This window comes from Neurospora tetrasperma (assembly GCF_000213175.1).
Source record: "Neurospora tetrasperma FGSC 2508 unplaced genomic scaffold NEUTE1scaffold_3, whole genome shotgun sequence".
Lineage (NCBI taxonomy): Eukaryota > Fungi > Ascomycota > Sordariomycetes > Sordariales > Sordariaceae > Neurospora > Neurospora tetrasperma.
In genome coordinates this window covers 1,452,614-1,474,244 of record NW_009799101.1, presented here as the reverse complement: position 1 = coordinate 1,474,244, position 21,631 = coordinate 1,452,614, and the positions used below count along the sequence as shown (strand labels likewise).

At 51.6% G+C, this 21,631-nt stretch overlaps 4 protein-coding genes across 4 annotated transcripts; 2 read left to right on the top strand and 2 right to left on the bottom strand.

Annotated features, from left to right (window-relative positions):
- Positions 1 to 1,432: 1,432 nt before the first annotated feature.
- On the bottom strand, positions 1,433 to 4,275 carry NEUTE1DRAFT_121965 (uncharacterized protein; the record flags this gene model as incomplete). Its single annotated transcript, XM_009852370.1, has 5 exons — positions 1,433 to 1,898; positions 1,957 to 2,548; positions 2,596 to 2,874; positions 2,934 to 4,061; positions 4,206 to 4,275. 5 exons carry the CDS (start codon positions 4,221 to 4,223, stop codon positions 1,441 to 1,443), a joined length of 2,475 nt encoding a protein of 824 aa, XP_009850672.1.
- An 8,184-nt stretch (positions 4,276 to 12,459) lies between these two features.
- On the top strand, positions 12,460 to 14,421 carry NEUTE1DRAFT_62555 (uncharacterized protein; the record flags this gene model as incomplete). The annotated part of the gene is made up of 2 exons (XM_009852369.1): positions 12,460 to 12,717; positions 12,914 to 14,421. One exon carries the CDS (start codon positions 13,095 to 13,097, stop codon positions 13,638 to 13,640), a length of 546 nt encoding a protein of 181 aa, XP_009850671.1.
- Positions 14,422 to 14,994: 573 nt separating this feature from the next.
- NEUTE1DRAFT_62553 (uncharacterized protein) lies at positions 14,995 to 18,550 on the top strand (the record flags this gene model as incomplete). Its single annotated transcript, XM_009852368.1, has 1 exon — positions 14,995 to 18,550. One exon carries the CDS (start codon positions 15,167 to 15,169, stop codon positions 18,533 to 18,535), a length of 3,369 nt encoding a protein of 1,122 aa, XP_009850670.1.
- Positions 18,551 to 19,552: 1,002 nt separating this feature from the next.
- Positions 19,553 to 20,590, bottom strand: NEUTE1DRAFT_137380 (uncharacterized protein; the record flags this gene model as incomplete). The annotated part of the gene is made up of 2 exons (XM_009852367.1): positions 19,553 to 19,845; positions 19,927 to 20,590. 2 exons carry the CDS (start codon positions 20,588 to 20,590, stop codon positions 19,553 to 19,555), a joined length of 957 nt encoding a protein of 318 aa, XP_009850669.1.
- Between the last annotated feature and the right edge of the window lie 1,041 nt (positions 20,591 to 21,631).

Sequence of the window (21,631 nt, the reverse complement as noted above, 5' to 3'; positions counted from 1 at the left end):
GCCTGATTTTTTACCAATGTTAATTCAGATGTGTGTGATAAAAGCTTTGGACCACCAGCTAAATGATGCGAACATCCGGCAGTATTTCTTTCTCTCTTTTTTCCCCCCCTTCCCAGCCACAAACCCATCATACCACCGAATTGCCTTCTTGACGGTGGGACGGGTAGAGTATCCTCACTAGATTCTATGCGAATAAGAGATCTGGTGATGGCTTCCAACAAATGTTTTCCCGCTTGTATGTATCAAGTTGACTATGTCCTGATTTATCTTTACAGTCGTTTCCTGTCATGTATTATATTATATACTGATCGTAAATACGGCCGGCCGGCCGGCCGATAGATAGGTACATATCAACACAAATAAGAAGTATACCGGGCTCAAGAGAAGAAGTCCGTCCGGGAAGGTAATAATGTTTCGAATTCATGATGAAAACATATTTCACAGACGCAAAAGCAGACCCGGGGCAAAATAGAAACGCGAGCGAGATTTTGCTTTGCTCTGCTTTGCTTTGCTTTGCTAGCGTTATAAGGCATATCATATCGACAGTTGATGTTGACGGTTTAGTTCCGTAGTGACCTTCAGAACCTTCGGTAGACAGTTACCTACCCACCTACCCATCAGCCCGTCTCTCCTCCACGATACATACCTCCCATCCATCACCGCCTTCGTAACAGGGCGCAACTTAAATTAACCCAGAACAGTAAGTATGCAGTCCAAGCATGGTTGAATCAAAGTTCAAGTTAAAATTGATGTATGCTAGAATTATATAAACGAATAACAACAATGTGTAAAAAAAGACCTTCGTTTTAACGGAACAAAACGGAAAACACAAAACAACGCCGCCTTGTGATTCGTGTCGTGGTTGACCATGAGTACCTATACCTAGTGTAGAGATACCAAATACCAAAACAAGCAAAGATTTCGCTTTCTCGTTTCTCGTTTCTCGCTTCTCGCTGGCCCACTCTTCTTGCCTCCTGTTCCAGCCCCTTATGTATTTCCGTGATCCGGGGTACGTAACCTGCCTGTCCTATGTTGGTATCCTTGAATACCTAACCGACCGAAATACTATAGTAGTTGAGAGTCTCACGAGCCAGTGATATGTAAGTGAGAAACTCCATTCGACTGGCTTCGTCGTCATCATCAATCCAACCAGACCAATATGTTCTTTTTGTACTCGTCACGGTCAAATCCCTTGATTCATGTGCGCCGCATCTGCCTATTTTATGCTCTGAACCCTTATACCGGCCTCCAACCTGCAGCTGTGTTCATCGCAAGTGATGGCGGTGTAATGTTATGTGCTTGAAAACAAGATCGAATAGACTTCGACCCTCCTCGCGGTCCTAGTGTTGCTTGGCTCTTCATCATGTTGCCTTGCAAATCTCCAAGTCGCAAACAGCCTTTGAAGTGCATGCCACGCTTCAAAAGACCTACATCGCTTCATTAAGCATTCTCGTGGATATGCAACTGCGCAAAGGCATTCGTGGCGTCCAGCCTCCCGTTGACGTTGACCTCAAGCAGCGACTGTTTTCCATTGTTTCCGTTTCCATCAGCGCTTCCAATAGGACTGGTAGTGTTGGCGCTGGAGGTCATTCCCAGGTCCAGCGGGCTGTTGGGCTCGGATCCTCCATCAGGCGTCGGAAGGGCTGAGGAAATGTGGAGAGAGGGCGATGCCGGGTCTAGCGACGGGGGCGCACTGCTGCTATTTTTGACAAGCTCCTCCTTCTTGTCAATGTCCTTCCTGAGCTCGTTGATAATGCCTTGGAATCTCTTGAGGGCATTTCTCTGTCTCTCGTCTAGTCCCTTGTGATTCTTGAGCAGCTCGTTGATCTTAGGCTCGAGCGTGTCGATGAAGAATTGCTGTTCTTCATTACTGAACGTGGAGTGTTTGACAAGTTTCTCTGTTCATGTGTTAGCTATGTTTCGGTAAGCACCGGGGGAGCTCGGATATCAACATACGAATCACATAGTTGGCAAAGTGATCCAGCATAAGGAACCGAAGAAAAGAGTCGGGTGACTGATGGTCGGAAGAATACCCTCCCACACCATCCTGCGGACTGAAGAACATGTCCCTGATACGGCGAACGTCCTCTGGGGTGCCATAATTGATGCACTTCTCCACCACGTTCGAGGCGTGTTTGTGTGTCGAGAGAGTGATCGTCTGGGACATGACTGCAGCAATCATGCGGGCGCGGTCTTCTGGTTTTCCGGCTTCGATAATGTGCTGGGCAACGTAGTTTCCGTACGCATCAGTGATCAAGGTGTGAGCACCCTTGTGCAACTCAGACACAAGATAGAGCCTGTCCTCTTCGTTCCCGTGCTCCAAAGCTCTCTGGATGACTCTGCAAGCGTACTGGTTCAGTGCCAGTTCCATCACCTTGCCCGGCCCTCTGAAAGAGTCGTAGATGAATCCAATCTCATCTCGGGGTAGGAGCTTGATGATCATTTGAATGACGTGGTTTCCCTCCTGAGATTTGTTGAGTTTATCGACGTGGTCTTTCAGCTCGTTGACAAGCTCCACTTGGTAGCGGCGAAAGATGTTGTCGAGGGCCTATGTGAATTAGCTCTAGCTTCCTAACATCAAGAGAATGAACCCACCTTCTGGACAACCCGGCAGCCGTACTTGTTCTCCGAAAGTCGCAACATGTTTTTCTTGATTATGCTCGCCATGCTGGTTTTTTGCTCCTGCGTGCCGTGTTCGAAAAACTTTTGCACAACGTAATTGCCGTATACGTCGGTCATGAGAGGCATCAGCTCCTCCATGAGCTCTCTCCAAACTTCCGCCTTTTCTTCGCTACTAGCAGACTGCAGTTTGTCCTGAATGAACCTGGAACCGGCGCGATCGGCAGCGAAGTCCGCAATCGAACCATAGATTTGCTTATTCAGGGTTAGTGTTTCGCTACAGGCAGCACAAGTTCCATGGAAGAGAGCCTTACCTTCAGATCCCATTTTTGCGGAGCATTGCGGGTGTTCAAGTATTCACGCAGTTTCCCGCTCTGCATGCTTCCAGAACTCATCGCACCCATTGCCAAGCCAGTTGTTGGCAAAGAAGGATTCGGATATGCCCCGGCCATTCCCAGGTTATGGGCCAGGTTGTACATTTGCAATTGCTGTTGGAGGGTCACGGTGTCGAAAGGCAGATTCGTAGTAGGCTGAGGCTGCTGATTGAAGGACTGTGTGCTGGCTCGGCGATCGATGTTCGTGGGGTTTGAGTAATCGCGCCTAGAAGGTGCCTGTGAGAAATTCGAGCGGGACTGTTGAGCACCTGTATAATTCCCAAAGCCGCTCGCGTTATAGCCGGTTTGAAACCCGTTGCCAGATTGGAATCCGTTGCCAGTTTGAAATCCGTTACCAGTCTGGAATCCATTGCCAGATCCATTTTCCCAAGCCGTCGGACTAGCGGGCGTGAATGGCCGGGCAGAGGCGGCCACAGTATGTGACGAGTTGCTCCAGAGGTTCGAAGAAAACATCGGGCGGTCGGTATCGGTCACCTCTGCCGGTTTTCTCGCTAACCAGGGAACATTCGTCTGCGCTGCATCCAAATCTCCAACGCTGGCTCGGTTGTTCTGCCAGTTCACGGAAAGATTTGAAGAGTCGGCGACAACCGATGATCGATGCGAGTGTTGTGCCGCGTACGGTGTCAAACCAAGTCCTTGACGTTCCGCCGGTTCGGAAGGACCCGATGATGCGATGTTGAAGCCGCCTACGCTCAAGCGCTCACTCGCATGCTCCATACCACCAAACCCGTTATCGTGCGAGGGGCGTCTCATAGAGGAGTTGATTCCATCGAGCCGATAGGCAAGACCGGAGGGAACCGAGGTCCTGGGAGACGAGCCGTTCGTTCCATTGCGAGTGTGTGCCGTTTGGTTAGAGTAAGAGTAAGACCAATCGTTAGAGCCACTGGAAGTGCTTGGGGGCCGGTCGCCGACCTCAGCCGAAGCATTGGGCATGGACCATATTTTGAAATCAACGTCGAAACTGTGCCTTTGCGGTTGATTATGCAGGTTGTTCTCGGGGCGGTAAGGCGGGAAGCCACGTGGAGCTCGGCCACGACCCATGTTGGGCTGGATTGCCGATGGTTAGCTGAGCCCTTTGGATGTTGAAATCAGGTGGGCAACGTGGTGAATAGAACCACTGCCATATGGACAGATGATGGAGATTATGGGAAGCATTGGGTAACTTGCGAAATGTGAGGCGAGTGAGCTTACCGAAGTGTTAGGAGACATGATGCGATCTGAAGTCTTGTCGTCTCAACAAGAAGGTGTTCGAATCACACTGCGGGGAGGTAGAGGACGAAGATGATACTTGGTGAGACGTGATGACTCGGCTGAGGCTACTGAAGGATGAGGATCGGTTGGGTTGTGTTGAGGGCTTTGGTGATTCCAGTCTTACTGGTACTGGCGGAAGCAGCTGATAGGGCGGTGGGTTCGGTCGTGGGCGTATGTAACTGGGCACCCACGAGATGATTAGGGTATCGAAGGGGTCGATTATTGCTCTGTTGGCGAATTATGGCTTGGTAGGTGAAACCTCGAGTGGTCTATCAAGTACAACGTCTGACTCTGGTACGAAGTATGTGGCATATGTGCTGTATCAGACGGATGAGCGTAAGTTGATGGTCATATGGTAGCTGAAATAGGCTCATGATGCTTGATAGTTGATGGTGACATGGAAGGGGGATTGTTTTTGATATAAGGAAGATGAGACGAGCCCAGAGATCATTTGGCAGGGCAGGAAGGGCTCTTATCCTTGGGCGATCGGAATAGTAGCGGGAAATTGGGATTGTGCAAGCATAGGTACTTAAGCATGATGAAGACAGAGTGCATATCGAATGCAAAGGCTTGGGCTGCGGTTTACGGATCGGAGCCTTGATCCGACTTGCAGGACGATAGGAAAGTCTGGAAGTAGACAATACAACCCAGGAAGTACCTTTAGGGCAAGGGCATGCGGCTACCGTGTTTGGACATTGTGATCGAACCTTGGGGGCGCGGCCGCCAGTGGCAGGTCACAGAAGGAGTATGGCGTGGGAGTAACGGAATAAGTTGTGAATGGTAACAGAAAAGAAGATGCGTGTCATGATCTGTGAAAATCTGGCACGGATACACGAAAAGGCGGGGCGATGAGAAGGAGACACAAGAAAATAAGGAATGGCGCAGGATGGGGCGAACCCAAGGGCAACTACTGCCCTTGAGCCCCTCACTTGACGTCGCGCAGTCTTGATACTGGCATCCGGACTCGGGGGGTCTAGACTGGGTCCCGGCACTGGACGGGACTACCGGGGGGAAGCGGAGCAACCTACGCCGATGGGAGGTGGCCGGTAGTCGTCGGGAGTGGGGATGGGCAGCGGCGACGGGGAGTGACGACGTTCCCTCCTCCTTGACAAGAGAAACTGTGGGGAGCGGGGGAACTTTTGCACTTACCATAGGCCGAGGGACCATCCAAAAGTTGTGGTGTAAACCTCTAGTACCTCTCAGTCGTGGTCGGAGGGGGTAATTCTGGACAAGAAGGAGAGAAACCGGTGTCTGAACGAAGGCGTCGGGCGCTGCTGTTGAGCAGAGCACCCGAATGTTTATAAAACAGATCCCCCCTTCCAAATGAGACTGTTTGGCAACGGAGTGGATGCAATCTCAGACGTACAAATCTGAAAAACCGGGGTAGGCAGCAAGGGTACGTGGTTGCGGTTGCCGGTCCAGGCCAGGGTGGTATGTAGCAGCCAGCGGAGTGAGGTCAAGTCTGCCCCAAGTAGCTAAGTCAAGCCTCTGGGCGAGCAGCAGACAGTAGTCTAGGTAGGTAGGTACCTTGATGACAGGAAGGCTAAGATTGTATGTCCAGAGCGACGGGCCTAGGTGAGCCCGACCGCCGTTGGTGAGAATGTAGCGACCTGAAGGGAAGATGGAACGAACCGTATGTGTGGACGAGTGGGTGTCGACCAGAAAGGAGAATGAAGAATTAATCAGGGCATGAATGTGCTTTATAGGCGAGGGAAGTGGAAGAATACCTAGGTACGAGGAAGAGGGAACAGCCCCAGGGCGGCGGGCACAGGAAGAACAAGATGGACGGAACTAAGGCGGCGTATGCAGCGTGGCCGACCGGCTTGCGGAATGGAATAAAGCCAGCTTGGTGTGGTTGTGCGTGCCCTTGGTGCAGCAACAGCAGCAGCAGCAGGGCCCTGGAGGTATGTTTCGGGGTTTTTATGTATATATTATTCCTTGAGGTTCTCTTCACTTGGCCTGGCTGTGCGTACGTTAGTCGTGAGGTGTGCTGGGCTTGGTGGACGGTATGGTAGGTGGTGAGGCGGGCGTCGTCCGGACCTGGCGCGGAGGGATGAACCAGGGTGGAGGTGTGGTGGTCTGCACGCACGCAATGTGGGGGGATCGCCCAAGATATAGGGAGAGCCCCGTTACGGCTGCACTTTTGTTTCGTCACGGTCCAATTGTGTTTGATGGTCCCAGGGAAAAGCAGTGCTCGTGCCTGGTCAAGTGCCGGGAATGATACACGCCAGGGATACACGGGGTTTTGCCCTGAAAATCAACCTATTTTTGTTACGTTTTTATGGCCCGGCTTTTATTTATTATATGTAGCTATGTTATGTACCAACCTAACGGCGGACATCCAACAAAGTCGGTTGAATGCCAGGCTTGGTCCAACTTTTCCCTTGTGTCGTGCTTTGCTGGTGGCGGAGCCTGCGCGCTCAGCATAAAGCAGGTCATGAACAGTGGCAAGTCGAGAATTGCTTGTACAAACCCATCCAGACGTAGCTGATGATAGCACCTTGGCACCAAGTCGAGTTCCTGCCCAGGTAGTGCATGGATGTCGAGAAATACGGGCAGGATGGAAGTCTTGTGGATGCCCGCTGGCTAGGTAGGTGCAGTCGGCTTGGTGGTTTGGTGGTGTTTTCGGTTAGTGCCGACAGTGGACTTTTAGCTCCCTTGTTACAGCTAGGTTACAGGGTTCGATGGGGCTTCGAGCGAGCGGATGTCCGTGCCTGGCAATCTTCCTTGATCCATGCAGCCAGCGAGCGTCACAACCTTGATGCTTCCTTCGAGTCTGTCGACAGAATCCAACAACCTAACAGCGTCAGGCTGCGGTCCACCGGATCTTGGGACGCAAAAGTTGATGAAGCCGGCACCGATGGGCTATCTTGTGTGATCATGACGTCTCTGTTGTTTGTGCGGCCGCCGTTAAGAATCTGCGCCCGCTATAGAAAAAAGCTCTTCGATGGCTAACGAACCCGAAATCTACATAGTATGTGTTGTGGGGCGCATCTGGTATACAGTCCAGTACTGGTTTGTTTGTTAGTTCGAGACCTCGTGTCAACTTTCCTATGCGTTTTCATGGCTAACTAATGCATAATCTTACTATGGATACGCCATCTCTAACATTCAAAATACTAAATCAAATCCAGCTAATGCCTATAAAATAATCAGTATAAGCTTTGGGACTATTCGAAATAGGTTTCGTCTAGTACACTATATATATTGCACTACTAGGAGTATCTAGTGTACCAAGCTAATAAACAAACCAGTATATCTACATTAGAGGTAGTATCGAGCGTCCCGTAAAGGCACGAGAGAGACGACATGACCTCGACAGCGCGAGGCTGGGAAAATGACCACAGAAACTGGTGTACTTTCTGATACTAAAGACCTTGTCCCAGGTCAGCCTGTTCTATATGGCCACTCTTGTGTTGAGGGAATCGCTCGTGCGTGCTTTTCGGGTCTACAGAACATCTATCCCGATAGGGTGGGACGGTTGGACAGCCTTAGGCGTTAGAGGTGAGTTGTTGGCCGCTGGCACAGTTATGTTGGTATTGACAAAAGTACTTTGAAAGTCAGCACATCTTTCGTGGTATAGAAAGGTTGCAAGAGTACACTTGCGCAATTGACTGAGATCAGCCAAGTTCCTCCCTCTACCGACTTTCGGAACGCGTGTGCCGCTGCTGAAGCGACAAGCTGGATGTTGCGAGCGGATCGTTTTCTCTTCGCTAATGAAATCAAAGGGGGGGAGGGGGGTCCCGCCTTGCAGGACTGTAGACCAGCAGGTAACCGAAGCCGTCCGGCTTGGTGACACCGCGACAATGCTGCGTTACAACATTCTACGTGATGGTACGCCGCAGCCGTTTTCCTGCCTACCCAAGGAGTGCCGCTCTATTGACTAGTTGAGGGAATTTTTATGACGGGCTGCTTTGATTTGCGAAGAATGAAGAGAGGTTTGCTTACCTTGCCATTGGTGTTGATGCTGGTGCTTTGTTGGGAAATACTGAGGAGTTACAATACCATCATCGACGTTGGTTCCAATAGTGACTATTGCCTTTTTTTTTTATTTTTTTATTTTAAAAAAAAAATTTTTTTTTAATTTTTTTAATTTAAATTTTTTTTTTATTTTTTTTTTTTATTTTTATTTTTTTTTTTTTGAACTCGCGGCAGTCTGCGTGATGTTTGCAGATGCGTCGCTAGTGTTCTTTTAGCGCTCAGCTCTAAAGTATCCGTCATGTTTGCTATATCTCGCCAGGGTCAAGGTACAAGTGTTGTCGATGTCGTCCAGTGTATGATAATGTCAGCTCTTGAACAGAGCGATAGTTTTACTGACCAGGTGCGGGTTGGTTTACAACGGCAAAGACGTGGATGAGAAACCAACGACAATAATGTACAAGTCTACAAATATTATGCCTCTCCAGGTTTGATATATTATTGGCAGTAGTGACTGCTGCTGATGCACTGACGACTGTCAAATTCTCAGTCACTATCTATCTCTAAGTCGGCCGAGCAATGATCGCAGATGCCTGTAGGCGATTAATGGGACATCTCCCCATACCCAAAACAGACGATTGAAAGCACTAGTCTTGAATGGCAATCAGGAGCCTAGGCTTACATAAAAGCCAAGTTGATATCGGCCGGCCGGGCGCGGCTGACTAGGGTAGTCTAGATACAGGTGTCGACAGTGTCTTGTAACTACTTGTAGGTATGTTACCTACATATTGAGCAGGATCTGGCATGAAGATAACGAGATGTCTCTTGACATGCAGCAGTCAAACTAGTCAAGTACAGCATATTCCGTGATGACTGTTGTGCCATGCGGGACTGGCTACCGGTCCTCAGAGGGCGGTCACCCTTAACCATTCGATGGTATGAAGGGGAAACGCCGTTGAGAGATACCAAGAAATTGCCTTATGCTCCCAAAGATCACATACAGGCAGTAGTAGGCGACGAGGTACTAAAATATTGCGACCCAAAGGGTAAAGCAAGGGATGAGGACTTGCTGTCAAGGTTTCGTCGTTGGAGGGAATGCCCTTTGTCTGTTCTTACCACCAACTCCGCTAAGATCAAGGGGCGGTAAAAGATCAAGAGTTATGTGAAAGGTGCATGTCTCGCCGCTATCCCCAACATGCAGACTGGGGTTCTCGTTACCAGTTTGCTGTTTCAAAAAAAAAAAAAAAAAAAAAAAAAAAAAAAAGGGCGCCGTTTGTGACACCCGCTGGTTTCGATTCGGACAGGAAAAACAAAACGGCATCGGGCACCAACCGGGCTGTGAGGAGAAATGGTACAATCTCAGTACGTACGGGAGCCCTGGAATCTGCATGCAATGTGCGTATCGCTGTCAGGCCATTGTTGTAAATAGACCGGTCCATGATTGCCGTCTGGTCCGCTCGTGGTTCCTTATGTTTTCGTATCATTGTTATTCCGTCATAGAACACAGTTAGTAAGAGCAGAAACTTTGGGAAAATGGCAGGATGCGCTATGATGGTCCTTGAATATGTGGAAGTTGGCAATGTCTCAGGTTGCGCAACTCGGCAAAGCCCGCAAGAATGGCGTATGTACATCATTGAGAGTGATGATCGCTCATCGGGAGTGCAAGATATGGTTTGTCGATCGATATGCGTGTGGATGCTGTGGTTGGCACTGGGCTGAACCAGGGCAAGTGTCTTGAATCGTTGTCAGTATAACCCCAACTCTCTCTTGCCAGGGATTGAAAAGATTCGTAGACCCTCCTCCGCATCAGTGGCCGATGCCAACAAGCAGTTGTTCGAATCGACAAAGCTAACCGCACCCGCCCTTTGCGACACCTTATTCCGCCACGCCTGGCATCAGCACTCGGTTGCGAACAACTCTCCTCCGGCTCCAAACTGAGCTCCAACTCGCTACTAACGATCACTGGTGTGACGGTACGCACAGCGAGTCGCATAGTAGGAGACTCAAGGGAGTACATGAAGCAGAAACACCCCTTCCTATCGTCATCGTTTCGACGGTTTTTGGAGGCCGGATCGATATGGTTCGCCACGTTTCAAAGGGAACCTGGGCGTTGGCGCCATACCAACCGACGTATCGCTTGCGCAAACCAACCCGAATTACACTTTCTAGAATCGATATCCCACCTAGACGAGCCATGTCATGTATTCATCTCGGACCGGAAAGAAGGGTACAGCGTACTTTGATATGACTGGAAACATGGCATCAGTACACCCAACTGCTCATGTGACTAGAAGCGTTTGCCTTGTTGCCCCGGTACATGAACTTTTCCCGTCTCACAAAAGGAAAGTGGCAATATCCAAGTAGTCTGGGAGGATATTGTTGTCTTGAACGTTCCAGTCACTGACCTTTGAGACGGTCGCCTGCAGTCAAAAGGCCGTCTGCCTGACAATCTGCTCCAACAACTGCAGTAGGACAGCATGTCGTTAGGGTGCCAAGCGGCTCCGGGGCCGGCAGCGGGAATCTGACAGGGCAAAGACAGCCGATGGTGTTTCCTTTCCATTTGATTTGCTGGACCTTGTCAGTGTTTTGGTTGTTGCGGTCCCAAGTCCTCTTAACCATACTGCGCTCGAGAGCGCCGGTCAGCCAACCTAACTCTGTGTGAAGACGAGAATACGGCAAGAATTGATCGCAGGAACACTTGTTCATGGTGAGAAAAGCGAACCGCCAAGGCTCGGGCGCCAGTGCTGCCTTCAGACAGAGCAGGACCACTTCAACAATCTTCAGGTTTGACAAAGTGAGACAGATATCGGGGCCTTGACGAAGCGTTTGTCATACCAAGCAGTATGGCAATCACTAACTGACAACAGGACCTCAGTGACCCCAAGTCAACCAAAGGCGAATCGCCAAAGTTGCCGTCGGCTTGTCCATGTTGAGTGTCGTGTGTGGCTCGCCAGATAAAGCACGTCGAGATGCGGGGGATTGGCGAAGAAAGACTGATGATTGGATGTCGCAGTACCGCGAAGCTGCAGCCTTCGTTACGATTTCGTGATTGGAAGGGCGCCTGTTCGTCGGCATCAACCGAGCGTTGAGTGGGCTCTGGACATTGGGAATCGTGGCACGCACGATTGAAGCGGTGTCGTGATGCAAGTGCGTCAAAAAGGACTGAAGGAGTTGGTAGCGTGCTGAAGAGAATCGATCCTATCGTTGTCGACTGTGGTGCAGGAAGGAAGCGATACGCCGAGCAGAAACTACCTAGAGTGAGAAAAGACTGAAAAGTAGGATCGAAAAACTCGAGGTGACGAGAAAGGTTAAACAAGCACCTGACAGATTCCTTTGACGAATCAATGTTTTGCTTAGTATCTTTGCAGCAGAGGAAGGCGTTTGCAGCTGCCCTAGCAGACCCAACAAAACGGAACTGAAATGGAGGTCAGCAAAGCAATGAAAGCGCGTGTCGATAAGACAGGACATGTCTCGGTTCTATTGCGTCTTGCTCTCTCCCTCGGTTGAACTCTTCGGACTCTAGATGAAGCCAATTGTGCACTGGAATTGTGACGAGACATTGACAGCCCTCTTCACAGCCAGGCGAGCGCCCTCATCTCAGCAAAATGCGGCACACATCGATTGATTGCAACGGGGATGCATTGTGCATTGTCATGCAATCTTGGGGAGAGCCGAATCGAGCACAGGCCATGGTTCCTTGATGGTTCGGTTCCCTTTCCATTTTCCAAAAATTCCAAAAGTGGCCCCTCCACACCCTGGTGCTCTGATTCCAAAAACAGAAGGCTAGGTGGGTCCTTAGCGGCAATCACAAATTGGACCCGCCCTCATCGATCATTGGACACAGTCATTGGACAGCTGCTGGGATTGGGCGGGGCCGTCATCCCAATCTCGAAAGCGAATGGAGCGCGAACGGCGTGCTCTGGTTGGCGCCCTGGACGAGCTTGTGAGCGGCCCCTGCTTTGATATGCAGGTCAAAAAAGAGCCCGTTCCACTTTGGGGATAGCTCCTTTTCTTTCCCCAGCTCCCCCTGACGGATGGAGCCCTGCGAGCCCACACGCGAGCTCCGTTGCGACCACTCAAGCACACTCGAGCCAAACGGCCAGGGCAGGATGGCACCCAGTGACCCAGGAGAGCCAGGAGTTGGGGCGTGGGAGTGTGCCGGGATGGAGGAGTCTGGCAGGGGGGTTGTGCTTCGTTAAGGCCTTCTGGACCGCTCGCCCGTCTTGTCGCTCACAGGTCGCTCTCTTGAACCGGCCGGGTCCTTCTTCTCCTCTTTCGCTTTCCCCCCAACCCAACTCCTCCATCTCAACTTCTTCAACAACCAAACACCAAACCATCGTCGGCGTCAACGGTCTAGGGGACTGCTGCTCTTTGTCATTCTTTTTCCAACAAAACCCATTCTTTCCTTCACAACCCCTTGGTTTCGACTTCACTCTCTTAGTCGACTCCGTCCAGTCTTTTTTCCCTTTTCACGCAGATCCCCACCGACCACGACGCTGTTTGGACAAACCGGTATATCTTGGGTAGATTCTTGGTACGGCCATCCCTTGCGTGCGTCTCCGGACAGAAGCCCCTGAGCCCCTGAACCCTCGAGTCCCAAACGTCACCATAGACTTTCTTCACATAGCAGTCCAGGAATGGCAGGAGACTATGGAGAACACCAAGATTCGCGGCGCGCCCACAACCACGAGACGAAGGGACCAGTTGCTAACAGTTTTGGCTTACTACAGATCCAGAATCCCGACATATCCATCGTTTATAGGTAGCTTTTGAAGAAGCATTATCGAGTGCCGCGACCAATCTCACACCGACGACATTCGTTCTACCAAGCGTACATATACCCGTACAACACACTCATACACCACATACCACCACATATAAGCTACACTCTTTACATACACAAACGTCCAAATGGAGTCACTTAGAAGCTTTGCTCGCCGCACCGTCGATGATGAGTCGTCCAAGGACCACATTGTCAACCTAATGATCGCCCTCTTGGCGCTCGTCTTTTGCGCCCTTCTGTCAGTCACCATTCTCCTGCTCCTCAAGAGAATCAAGCAAAAGACGCCCGGGCACAGCGAGGGTCTTCCTCAGTACCGCGACGACCAAAAGCATTCCAGTAATCACCGACGTCTAACGATCTCGACCGGGCCCGGCGCCCCCCGGTCCAGCGTCATTGTCTTCAAGGATGGACAGCCCATGCTGGCCAACCCTGCTTCCCCTCCTCACTCGCCCGACAACGTTCCCGAAATCCACATTACGTTCCCGGATGAGCAGGATGACCAAGGCCGCCGCCGCAGCGGTCGTGTCCTGGTTGTCAGACTTGGAGAGTCGACCATTGGCCTCGAACCCCGCCAGGATGAGCAGCTCCCCGCGTACGAGAAGGAAAGCAACTCGCAGTTTGTCTCGGTCGATATCGAGAAGATCGGCGGCCTCAAGGAGAAGGAGTACCGTTAAAGTGTAGATATAAACGGCACAAGTTGATGAAAAAGAAACAAGACCGACCTGGCAAATTGAAGAGCTTGCTGTGCTCCTTTCTTTCTTTTCGGCACATGAGGCTTCTGTTGGGGTTCGCTGTTGCATTGATGACTTTTTCAAGTTTCGGAGTTTCAAGGCGTGTACAGGAAACATAGGACACTACCGCACGGCGAGAGCTGTTTACTTCTTTCTACATTTCAAAAAGGGAACAAGGTCTAATTCCGCGCGCTGGACGAGGCTTGCCCGCCAGAGGGGCGTTCGAAAGAGATGGGACAACACATCAGGGGAGAGGCAGGCCTGAAGCGTCACAGCACATGTTGGTTCTCCTGGGTGCCCCTGTACATTGTGCACATATTAGCCACGCCGCAACTTGGGCCCCGCACTCTTGACTTGGGAGGTTCTCTGTTGATGGATCTTGTGGGAAAAGAAAGCGGCTAGTTTCAATTGCGACGTATTTTGTCATTGGGAAAGCGAGAAGTTGGAAAGAGTGGTTGACATGGCTACCTCTTTTTTTGCCTTGTGCATGCATCATCGCTATTCTAGTATTGTGTAATTTCTATTCGAAGCTCTGTCACTTGGCCGAGTTTGTTAACGTCTCCTTTGTTTAACCGCCATAGAGATGATATTAAGATCAGGACCACTAGAGAAAAAAAGGCTCACAGAACGCAGCCATGGAGGGTTCTCATATTCTTGTATATAGTTTTTCATCAGACTCGGACGGCCTTTTATAAATATACCCTACTCTGCCTCCGCAGAAGACAGACTTTGATGAAGCTGAAACATGTGATGACAGCTTCTTCCATGTTTTTTTTTTTTTTTTTTCTTTTTTTCTTTCTTTGGCTCGACCCAACAGATCCTGCACGGCCAGGGACCGATCACCAGACAGGATGGAAGCATTGAAGGGTTAGGGTTGAAGCTGTGATGCTAACACATGCCCGCCTTCGGGAACGACCTCACGACTCGCAAAGGCGTCGGCCGGTGAAGTGTGGGGAAACTGTCGCAGCACAAGTCAAGACCGTGACGGGATTGACATTTAGATCCCAGAATGCTTCAAGCTTCTGAAGGAGACCTGAATACCTATTTATGCAATTGATGGGACTTTTCAACTTTGTTCCACAAAAGCAATGGACGCGTTCGTCCTTTTTATGTCGTGAATACACACGCTTATTTCCACCATACATATCTCTCGTGATTGGAGCTTCCTGCATCTCATCATCGACGGCTCCACGTTCGTCTCTTTGATCCATTGGCATTTCCCCAAACAACCCCACAATCCCCAACGCAGTCGGCAGTGAGATAACCGACACCGACACTCTTTTGCGGCCTTACCATCACCGGCCGGGACGTGGGACTTAATCCCTCGCTCGTGCCGATATTATCCTCACCTTTTTTTTTCTTTTCTTTGGACCGGACAAGAATCCCGCTGACTACAACTCTGTGGTGGTCCCTCAAGCGTTCCTCCTTCCCCGGGCTTCCGAGTCGATCCCTCTCCGCTCGCCGCCACGATGCCGCCGCCGACAAAACCGACATCGAAGAACCCCCCGCCGCAATCGCAGACGGAATACCAGGCAATCGCTGCCAAGTTCGCCGCCGCGAAGCGTGCCAAGGCAGCGCAAGATGCGGCAAAGGCACGAACGGTTGGAGTAGCGAAAGCGGCAGAAGGTGAAGCCATCGAGAAGGACCGCGTCAGTCTGGCCGACAAGCAACGCGCAGCCCTCGAGGCCCGGCGCAAGTCCAACTTTGAGGCTCGCTGGCTATGGACCGTCGGCTTCTGGGTCTGGCTGCTGTTGATCCACGTCGCCGGCATTGCCTACTTCACCAGCGGCTTCCTCCTGACCCGTCTGATGCTGGACGAGAAGTCAGTGTGCGACGCGCCGCCGACTCTAAATACTAGCACCAACGGTGTCGTGGACATTCTGCCCAACTGGAAGGGCAAGGGAACAGTGGATGGAGGCTGCTGGCACCCCAAGACCTTTGAGCGAGCCGTGGTTGTCGTGATTGATGCGCTGCGCTACGACTTTACCGTGCCCATCAAGGACGACGCTCCCTTTCACAATGCGTTCCCCTTCATGCACGATACCGCCCTGGCCTCGCCCAACAATGCCGTGCTCAGGCCGTTCATCGCCGATCCCCCGACTACAACACTGCAGAGGCTCAAGGGCCTGACTACCGGCACTTTGCCCACCTTTGTGGATGTGGGTAGCAGCTTTGCTGGTACCGCCATCGAGGAGGACAACCTACTTATGCAGCTCCGGGACGCCGGCAAGCGCACCGTACACCTTGGAGACGATACGTGGGAGTCGCTTTTCCCGGGCTACTTCCAGGCCAATCTGAGCCGGGCCTACGACAGCTTCAATGTATGGGACTTGCATACGGTTGACAACGGCGTTATCGAGCACATCTTCCCCTTGATGAAGCGCAAGGGCGATTGGGACGTCGTTGTTGCGCATCTTCTCGGTGTTGATCACGCCGGCCACCGCTATGGACCCGACCACCCCGAGATGGCCAAGAAGCTGCAGCAGATGAACACGTTCATCAAGGATCTGGCGTCCAACATTGACGATGACACTTTGTTGATTGTCATGGGTGACCATGGTATGGACAGCAAGGGAGACCACGGCGGCGAGAGCGAGGATGAGGTCGAGGCTGCTCTGTGGATGTATTCCCCCAAGCCTGTGTTTGGCAGAACCAAGCCCGAGCATGTCACTCCCCCGGCTACCGCCAAGACTCGTCCGACCAACCAGATCGACCTCGTCCCAACTCTGGCGCTGCTCATGGGTATTCCCATCCCTTACAATAACTTGGGTCACCCGATCGAGGAGGCCTTTGTTGGTCCTCGTGGCACTGCCTGGGACAGGCTGGCTGCCGCGGAGCGCATGGCTGCCGCTGGCATCAAGCGTTACCAGACGTCGTACTTCTCTGCCCGCGGAATCGAGCAGGCTACGACCCCTGGGTCGCCCGCTGATTTGTGGGATAAGGCTGAGGCTCTGGTTCCCAAGGGCAAGGTTAAGAAAGGCCATAGCTGGGAGCCTGTGTTCTTGGCCTATGCTGAGTATCAGAGGGAAACCCTGGATTATTCCAAGAGCCTCTGGGCCAGGTTCGATGTCAAGAACATGGTCATTGGCATTAGCATCATGGCCTCCAGCGTCATTGCTCTTCTTGTCTACATTAACAAGCGTACCGAAGATGACGACGTCTTGGTGATTGAAGACTCCGAGCTTGACCATGCCGAGAAGAGCCTGGAGCTACAGGGTATCACCGCTGACGAAGGCCAAACCCTTGAGAAGCGTCTGTTCCGTGCCGCCATGTTGGGGGCCCTTCCTGGCGTCTTCGGCGGACTTCTGCAATCCTATCTGTCTGGTTATGGTGATTGGTATCGCGGTTCGGCCATCGGCGCGCTCACCAGCGCCGCAACCGTCTTGGTCGCTCTGTACGATGCAGAGGGACCCAGCTTCAACGTCCTCCCCACGACTCTCTGGGGCTGGATGGCCGTGGTCTTTACCATCAGCCAGTCTATCGGCTTTGCCTCCAACTCATACACCATCTGGGAGGACTCGATCCAGCTCTTCATGATGACCACTTTTGGTCTCGTTACGGCCTTCTCGGCGTTCCGCATGGAGTCGCTTCCGGACCGCTTTATGACCATCTATCACTCCGTCCTCTTCGTTCTGCTGGGCCGGCTCGCCTCCTTCTCCAAGCTCTGCCGCGAGGAGCAGATGCCGTACTGCACGTCGACCTATTACGCTAGCGCCACCTCCTCGACCTCGGCCCCCTGGCAATTGGCCATCCCCTTCATCGCCGCCATCATTCTCCCTTCCATCATCAAAGCCTACCTCGCGCCGTCCAAATCATACGAGGGTCTTGCCCCGACCTGGATCGGTTACGTCTTCCGCGCCGGCCTTTTCTTCTCGGCCATCTACTGGGTCCTCGACGCTGCCGACAACGGCAACTGGCTCTCCTCGCTCTCCTCCCTTTCCTCCTACCTCCCCTCCTCGGCCTCCGACACCCTCTCCTCCCTGCCCCCTCTCCCAGACAAGGCCCTCAAGACCCTCTCCGTCTACACCGCGCAAATGATCCTCGGTCTCGCCCTCGTCGCCGGCTCCACCGCTTTCGTCTGGGCTCCTCCCTGCATCTCCATCGTCACCACCGCTCTCCGCTCTCCCAAAACCGCCGCCGACCCTCTCGCTGCCATCCCCGGCGCGCAAACCGCCCAGGTCACCGTCCTAGGCTACGGCAACGCCCACGGCGCTCGCTACCTCCTCCTGCCCCTGAACTTCTTTGTCGCCCTCTTCCTCCTCACCAAACCCATGGGCGCCGGCGCTTTGGTCTTGACTCTCTGGCAATCCCTTTCCCTCCTCGAGATCCTCGACTTGCTTAACCTTCCAATCGGCTCCAACCCCATTGGCCCCGTCATGTTCGCCCTGCTCGGCCAAAATGCCTTTTTCAAGACCGGCCATCAGGCGGTCCTGTCTTCCATTCAGTGGGACAGTGCCTTCATCCCGCTTTACAGCATCAAATACCCCTGGTCACCCCTCTTGGTCATTCTCAACACCTTTGCGGGCCAAATCCTCGCTACCATCTTGGTCCCCATGCTCGTCCTCTGGAAGAGCGGTCCCAAGAGAAGAGGCATCTTGGGAAGTGTGAGCAGAGCGCTCGGCATTTTCGTGGCGTTTTATGCCACCCAGGCGTTGGCGACGATGATGTGGGCCGGGCATTTGCGGAGACACTTGATGCTTTATCGGGTGTTTAGTCCTAGGTTCATGACGGCGGCCGTGACGCTTTTGGTGGTAGATGTGGTTGCCGTGGTGGTGGGGTTAGCAGGTGTGAGGGTGAATATGATGAGTGTGGCAGAGGTCTTCGGGTGGGCTGATTGATTTAAATGAAGGGGGAAAAAAAAAAGAAGAATGAAGTGAATGTTCATGTTGATGCTAATATGTTTGCATGCTTATACAGTTGGCATATATAGAATGGTTAATTGGGTGTTGGGTGGTTGGGTTGGGTGGGTTTGTGTATAAAAATGTTATAAATGTAATGAGTGGGGTTGGTTACACGAAGTAAATAAAACGCTTGTAATGTATGGGTTGAATATAAGAACCTAGAGAAGAAAGCTTCAAGCTGTAAATCGTAAGGTACAAAACCTGTTTAGTCATGAGCATTACAAGCGATTTGGCGCAGGGATATAGAGGTATACATGGTCGCTGCGTAACAGTGAGCTGTGATAGCATCGATATATGAAGGGCAGTGGACGAGGCCGTCAAGTCAGCTCATGATGATAATGTCCAAGAGATATAAGATCGTTGTGCACTGCTATTGGGAGGGGGTACATCCCGTGGACAGTTCGGTGGGTGAGCTGCCAGCCGGGACTATATTCGTTGCCGAGGGTCAGATAAGTCAAGAAACAAAAGTCCCAGAAAATATCAACATCAAGACTTGGAGGGTGAATCAAGTTTATTAGTCTTCAGTTCCCTCCCTCCCTCAAATGAAAGGGGAGACTAGGTAACTAACAGCAAACTATCTGATCAATCACCCAGTTTTCTTCAGAGACCTGCCCGCAAGCCTCTGTTTCTTCAAGTTGTTTCCTCCAGCAATTTCCGCCCGTAACGATTGTATGATAAACCCTTACCCGGAAATATCCAACCTATGAAAATTCAAGTCCAGCCACTCGCAGTTGTACTCTCCTGATGCATTTCCAGAATGCATCCCAACCCGGAAAAAAACTGAAAAAAAAAGACAGAACAAAGACCAAAAACCAAAAGTCAGAATTGAGTATGATCGGATCCATCCTCAACAAATGACATGGTGTCAGCTCACCCCCCGGGGCTTTGTTGGAGACTAGATCCGCCCCGGAGGAAACACCGGGACCTGATGTGTCGTTACAGGGCCGTGGTTTTCTAGCCGGAAGTAACGCCATGCTGGCCAACATCCGGGCCAGGTTCCCCCCATTCTTCGGTCGAGGGGCTGTTATGATCCTCCTTTTTCGCTTCTTCAGGTTTGGGGAGTGCAGGGACTTCGCCTTTGAATTTCTCGACTGCTTCCACCAAAGCAATGAGTTCATTCTCCATTTTATCCAGTTTCTCTTCAAAGGTATCACAGAATGGAATCCCTATTTTGACATCCTGAGGAATGGAAGCATCTGTCATCTCCGCGTTGAACTTTAGTATGTCCTCAACAAATTGGTTGAAAGCTGGCACAGTCCTAGTCAGCAACGCTCACACTCCCGAATACTGCACACACTGAGCAAGTCTTTCTGGGATGGATGACTTACCCTTCAAAAACACGTTGTAGAAAGCTTCCGCCTTCTCCTGGACCCCTCCTTCTTTCCTATAGACTTCGTCGTTGAGCTCCATCTGTCTCAGAATGTCCCGCTCCTTTGGACGTCCATACAAGCCATCGTGAAGCACAGCCAGGGTACTGATGTACTTTTTCTCATTCACGCAATACTCATACCCATACGCCGGGTGATACTCGAGAATTGAGTCACCGAACTTGCTGAACACAGCAGCCGTCCGATCAAAGAGGTGGTTCGTCTCCACCAGAAAGTCGCTGGGTTCCCAACGACTTCTATCAATTGGCGACTCGGGCCTGTAGATCTTCTCGATTGAGCCCGCAAGTGATTTGAGTGATTCCTGCCTTTGTTTCTTTCTGGGAACGTCTTTCACCTCCGACACCGACGACCTGTTTCGCTTGTGGGGGCTTCTCAACTCAACAGGCAGAGGAAAAGATGCCTCGGCATTCCAATCAACTTTGGACGCTTCTGGTATCTCTGCCATGAATTCTTCCCATGGAGCTGATGGGGCCATGGGCTTGCCATCGGCATCACATTTGTTGACGGGAACGCCATTCTCGAACCGAACGAGAGAACTTTTACTGCGTTGATGGCGTTCATAGGGCTCCCGGCCGCCGGTGCTTGGTCTCTCTTGTTCTGACATTGTCGTACGCTTGAATCGATGACACGGAAAGGGGTCTGGCTAACGAGAAGTGGAAGGGGGAGTAAAAGTAGTAAAGATAGCAGACAGTTTATCAGAAGCTTGTCTTGATGCTGATGGGGAGTTGATGTGTTGGTTGCTGATATTGATGCTGATGCTGATGATGCTTGATGATCGAGTGAAGATGGCGATGGTGATGCTGAGATGTTCTTCCTCAACCAGGCCGAGTCACGACCATTTATACTCTGTCATCTCAACTCTTCATCCTTCTCGCTGAAGCTATCTCCAGACCAACGACCCCCAGAGCGCTGCCATCGTGTAGTCGAGTACAAAGAACTCGAAGGCTCAATGAACTTCTCAGGACCAACCGACACCGACGAGGACTGAGTGCGTGCGCAGAGATTATCCCGACATCATGAACGTCCGCCCATTCCGAAAGAAAGAAAGAACATCCCCAAGGGCATCGGCGAATGGGTATCGTAACCAACATCACCCTCATGCCAAAGAGACGAGACGAAGACGACGATATGATGCGCAGGCTGTAAAGACCTCAATAGATGACATTAGCTGCACACCAACAACCGCCGCGACGCAAGGTGAGTGACAAAGATCCTCCATGGCATAGCAAGGTTGGTTCCTGAGGGCCTTTGGGCTGTGTGTGGACTGAGGAGGTTTACCGGATGCACCACATCACCAGTCCGCAAAAAAATCTTTCTTGAAAGAACCGAGGCAAGACCAACCCAACGCAACGAGTACAATGCACCGAAAGCAGTTACACGGGAGTCGATGCGCCACGGTCAACATGTCCCAGGGGCAACTCGTCGAATGCCATGGGGAAGGAGGAGTTGCCAACGGAGACGTCGGATGATGTGAAATAAAATAAGGTAGCAGAAAGAAGGACCGGAGTAGACTACGACAGTTAACAACCAACGGCGCAAGTAGGTGGCAAAGCATCTGAAATATGCCCTGAGTGAATCGAAAAAAAAGTGCTGCTGCTGAAAACTGACAGCATCACCATCAATGGCCGGGGGGGGGGGGGGGGGG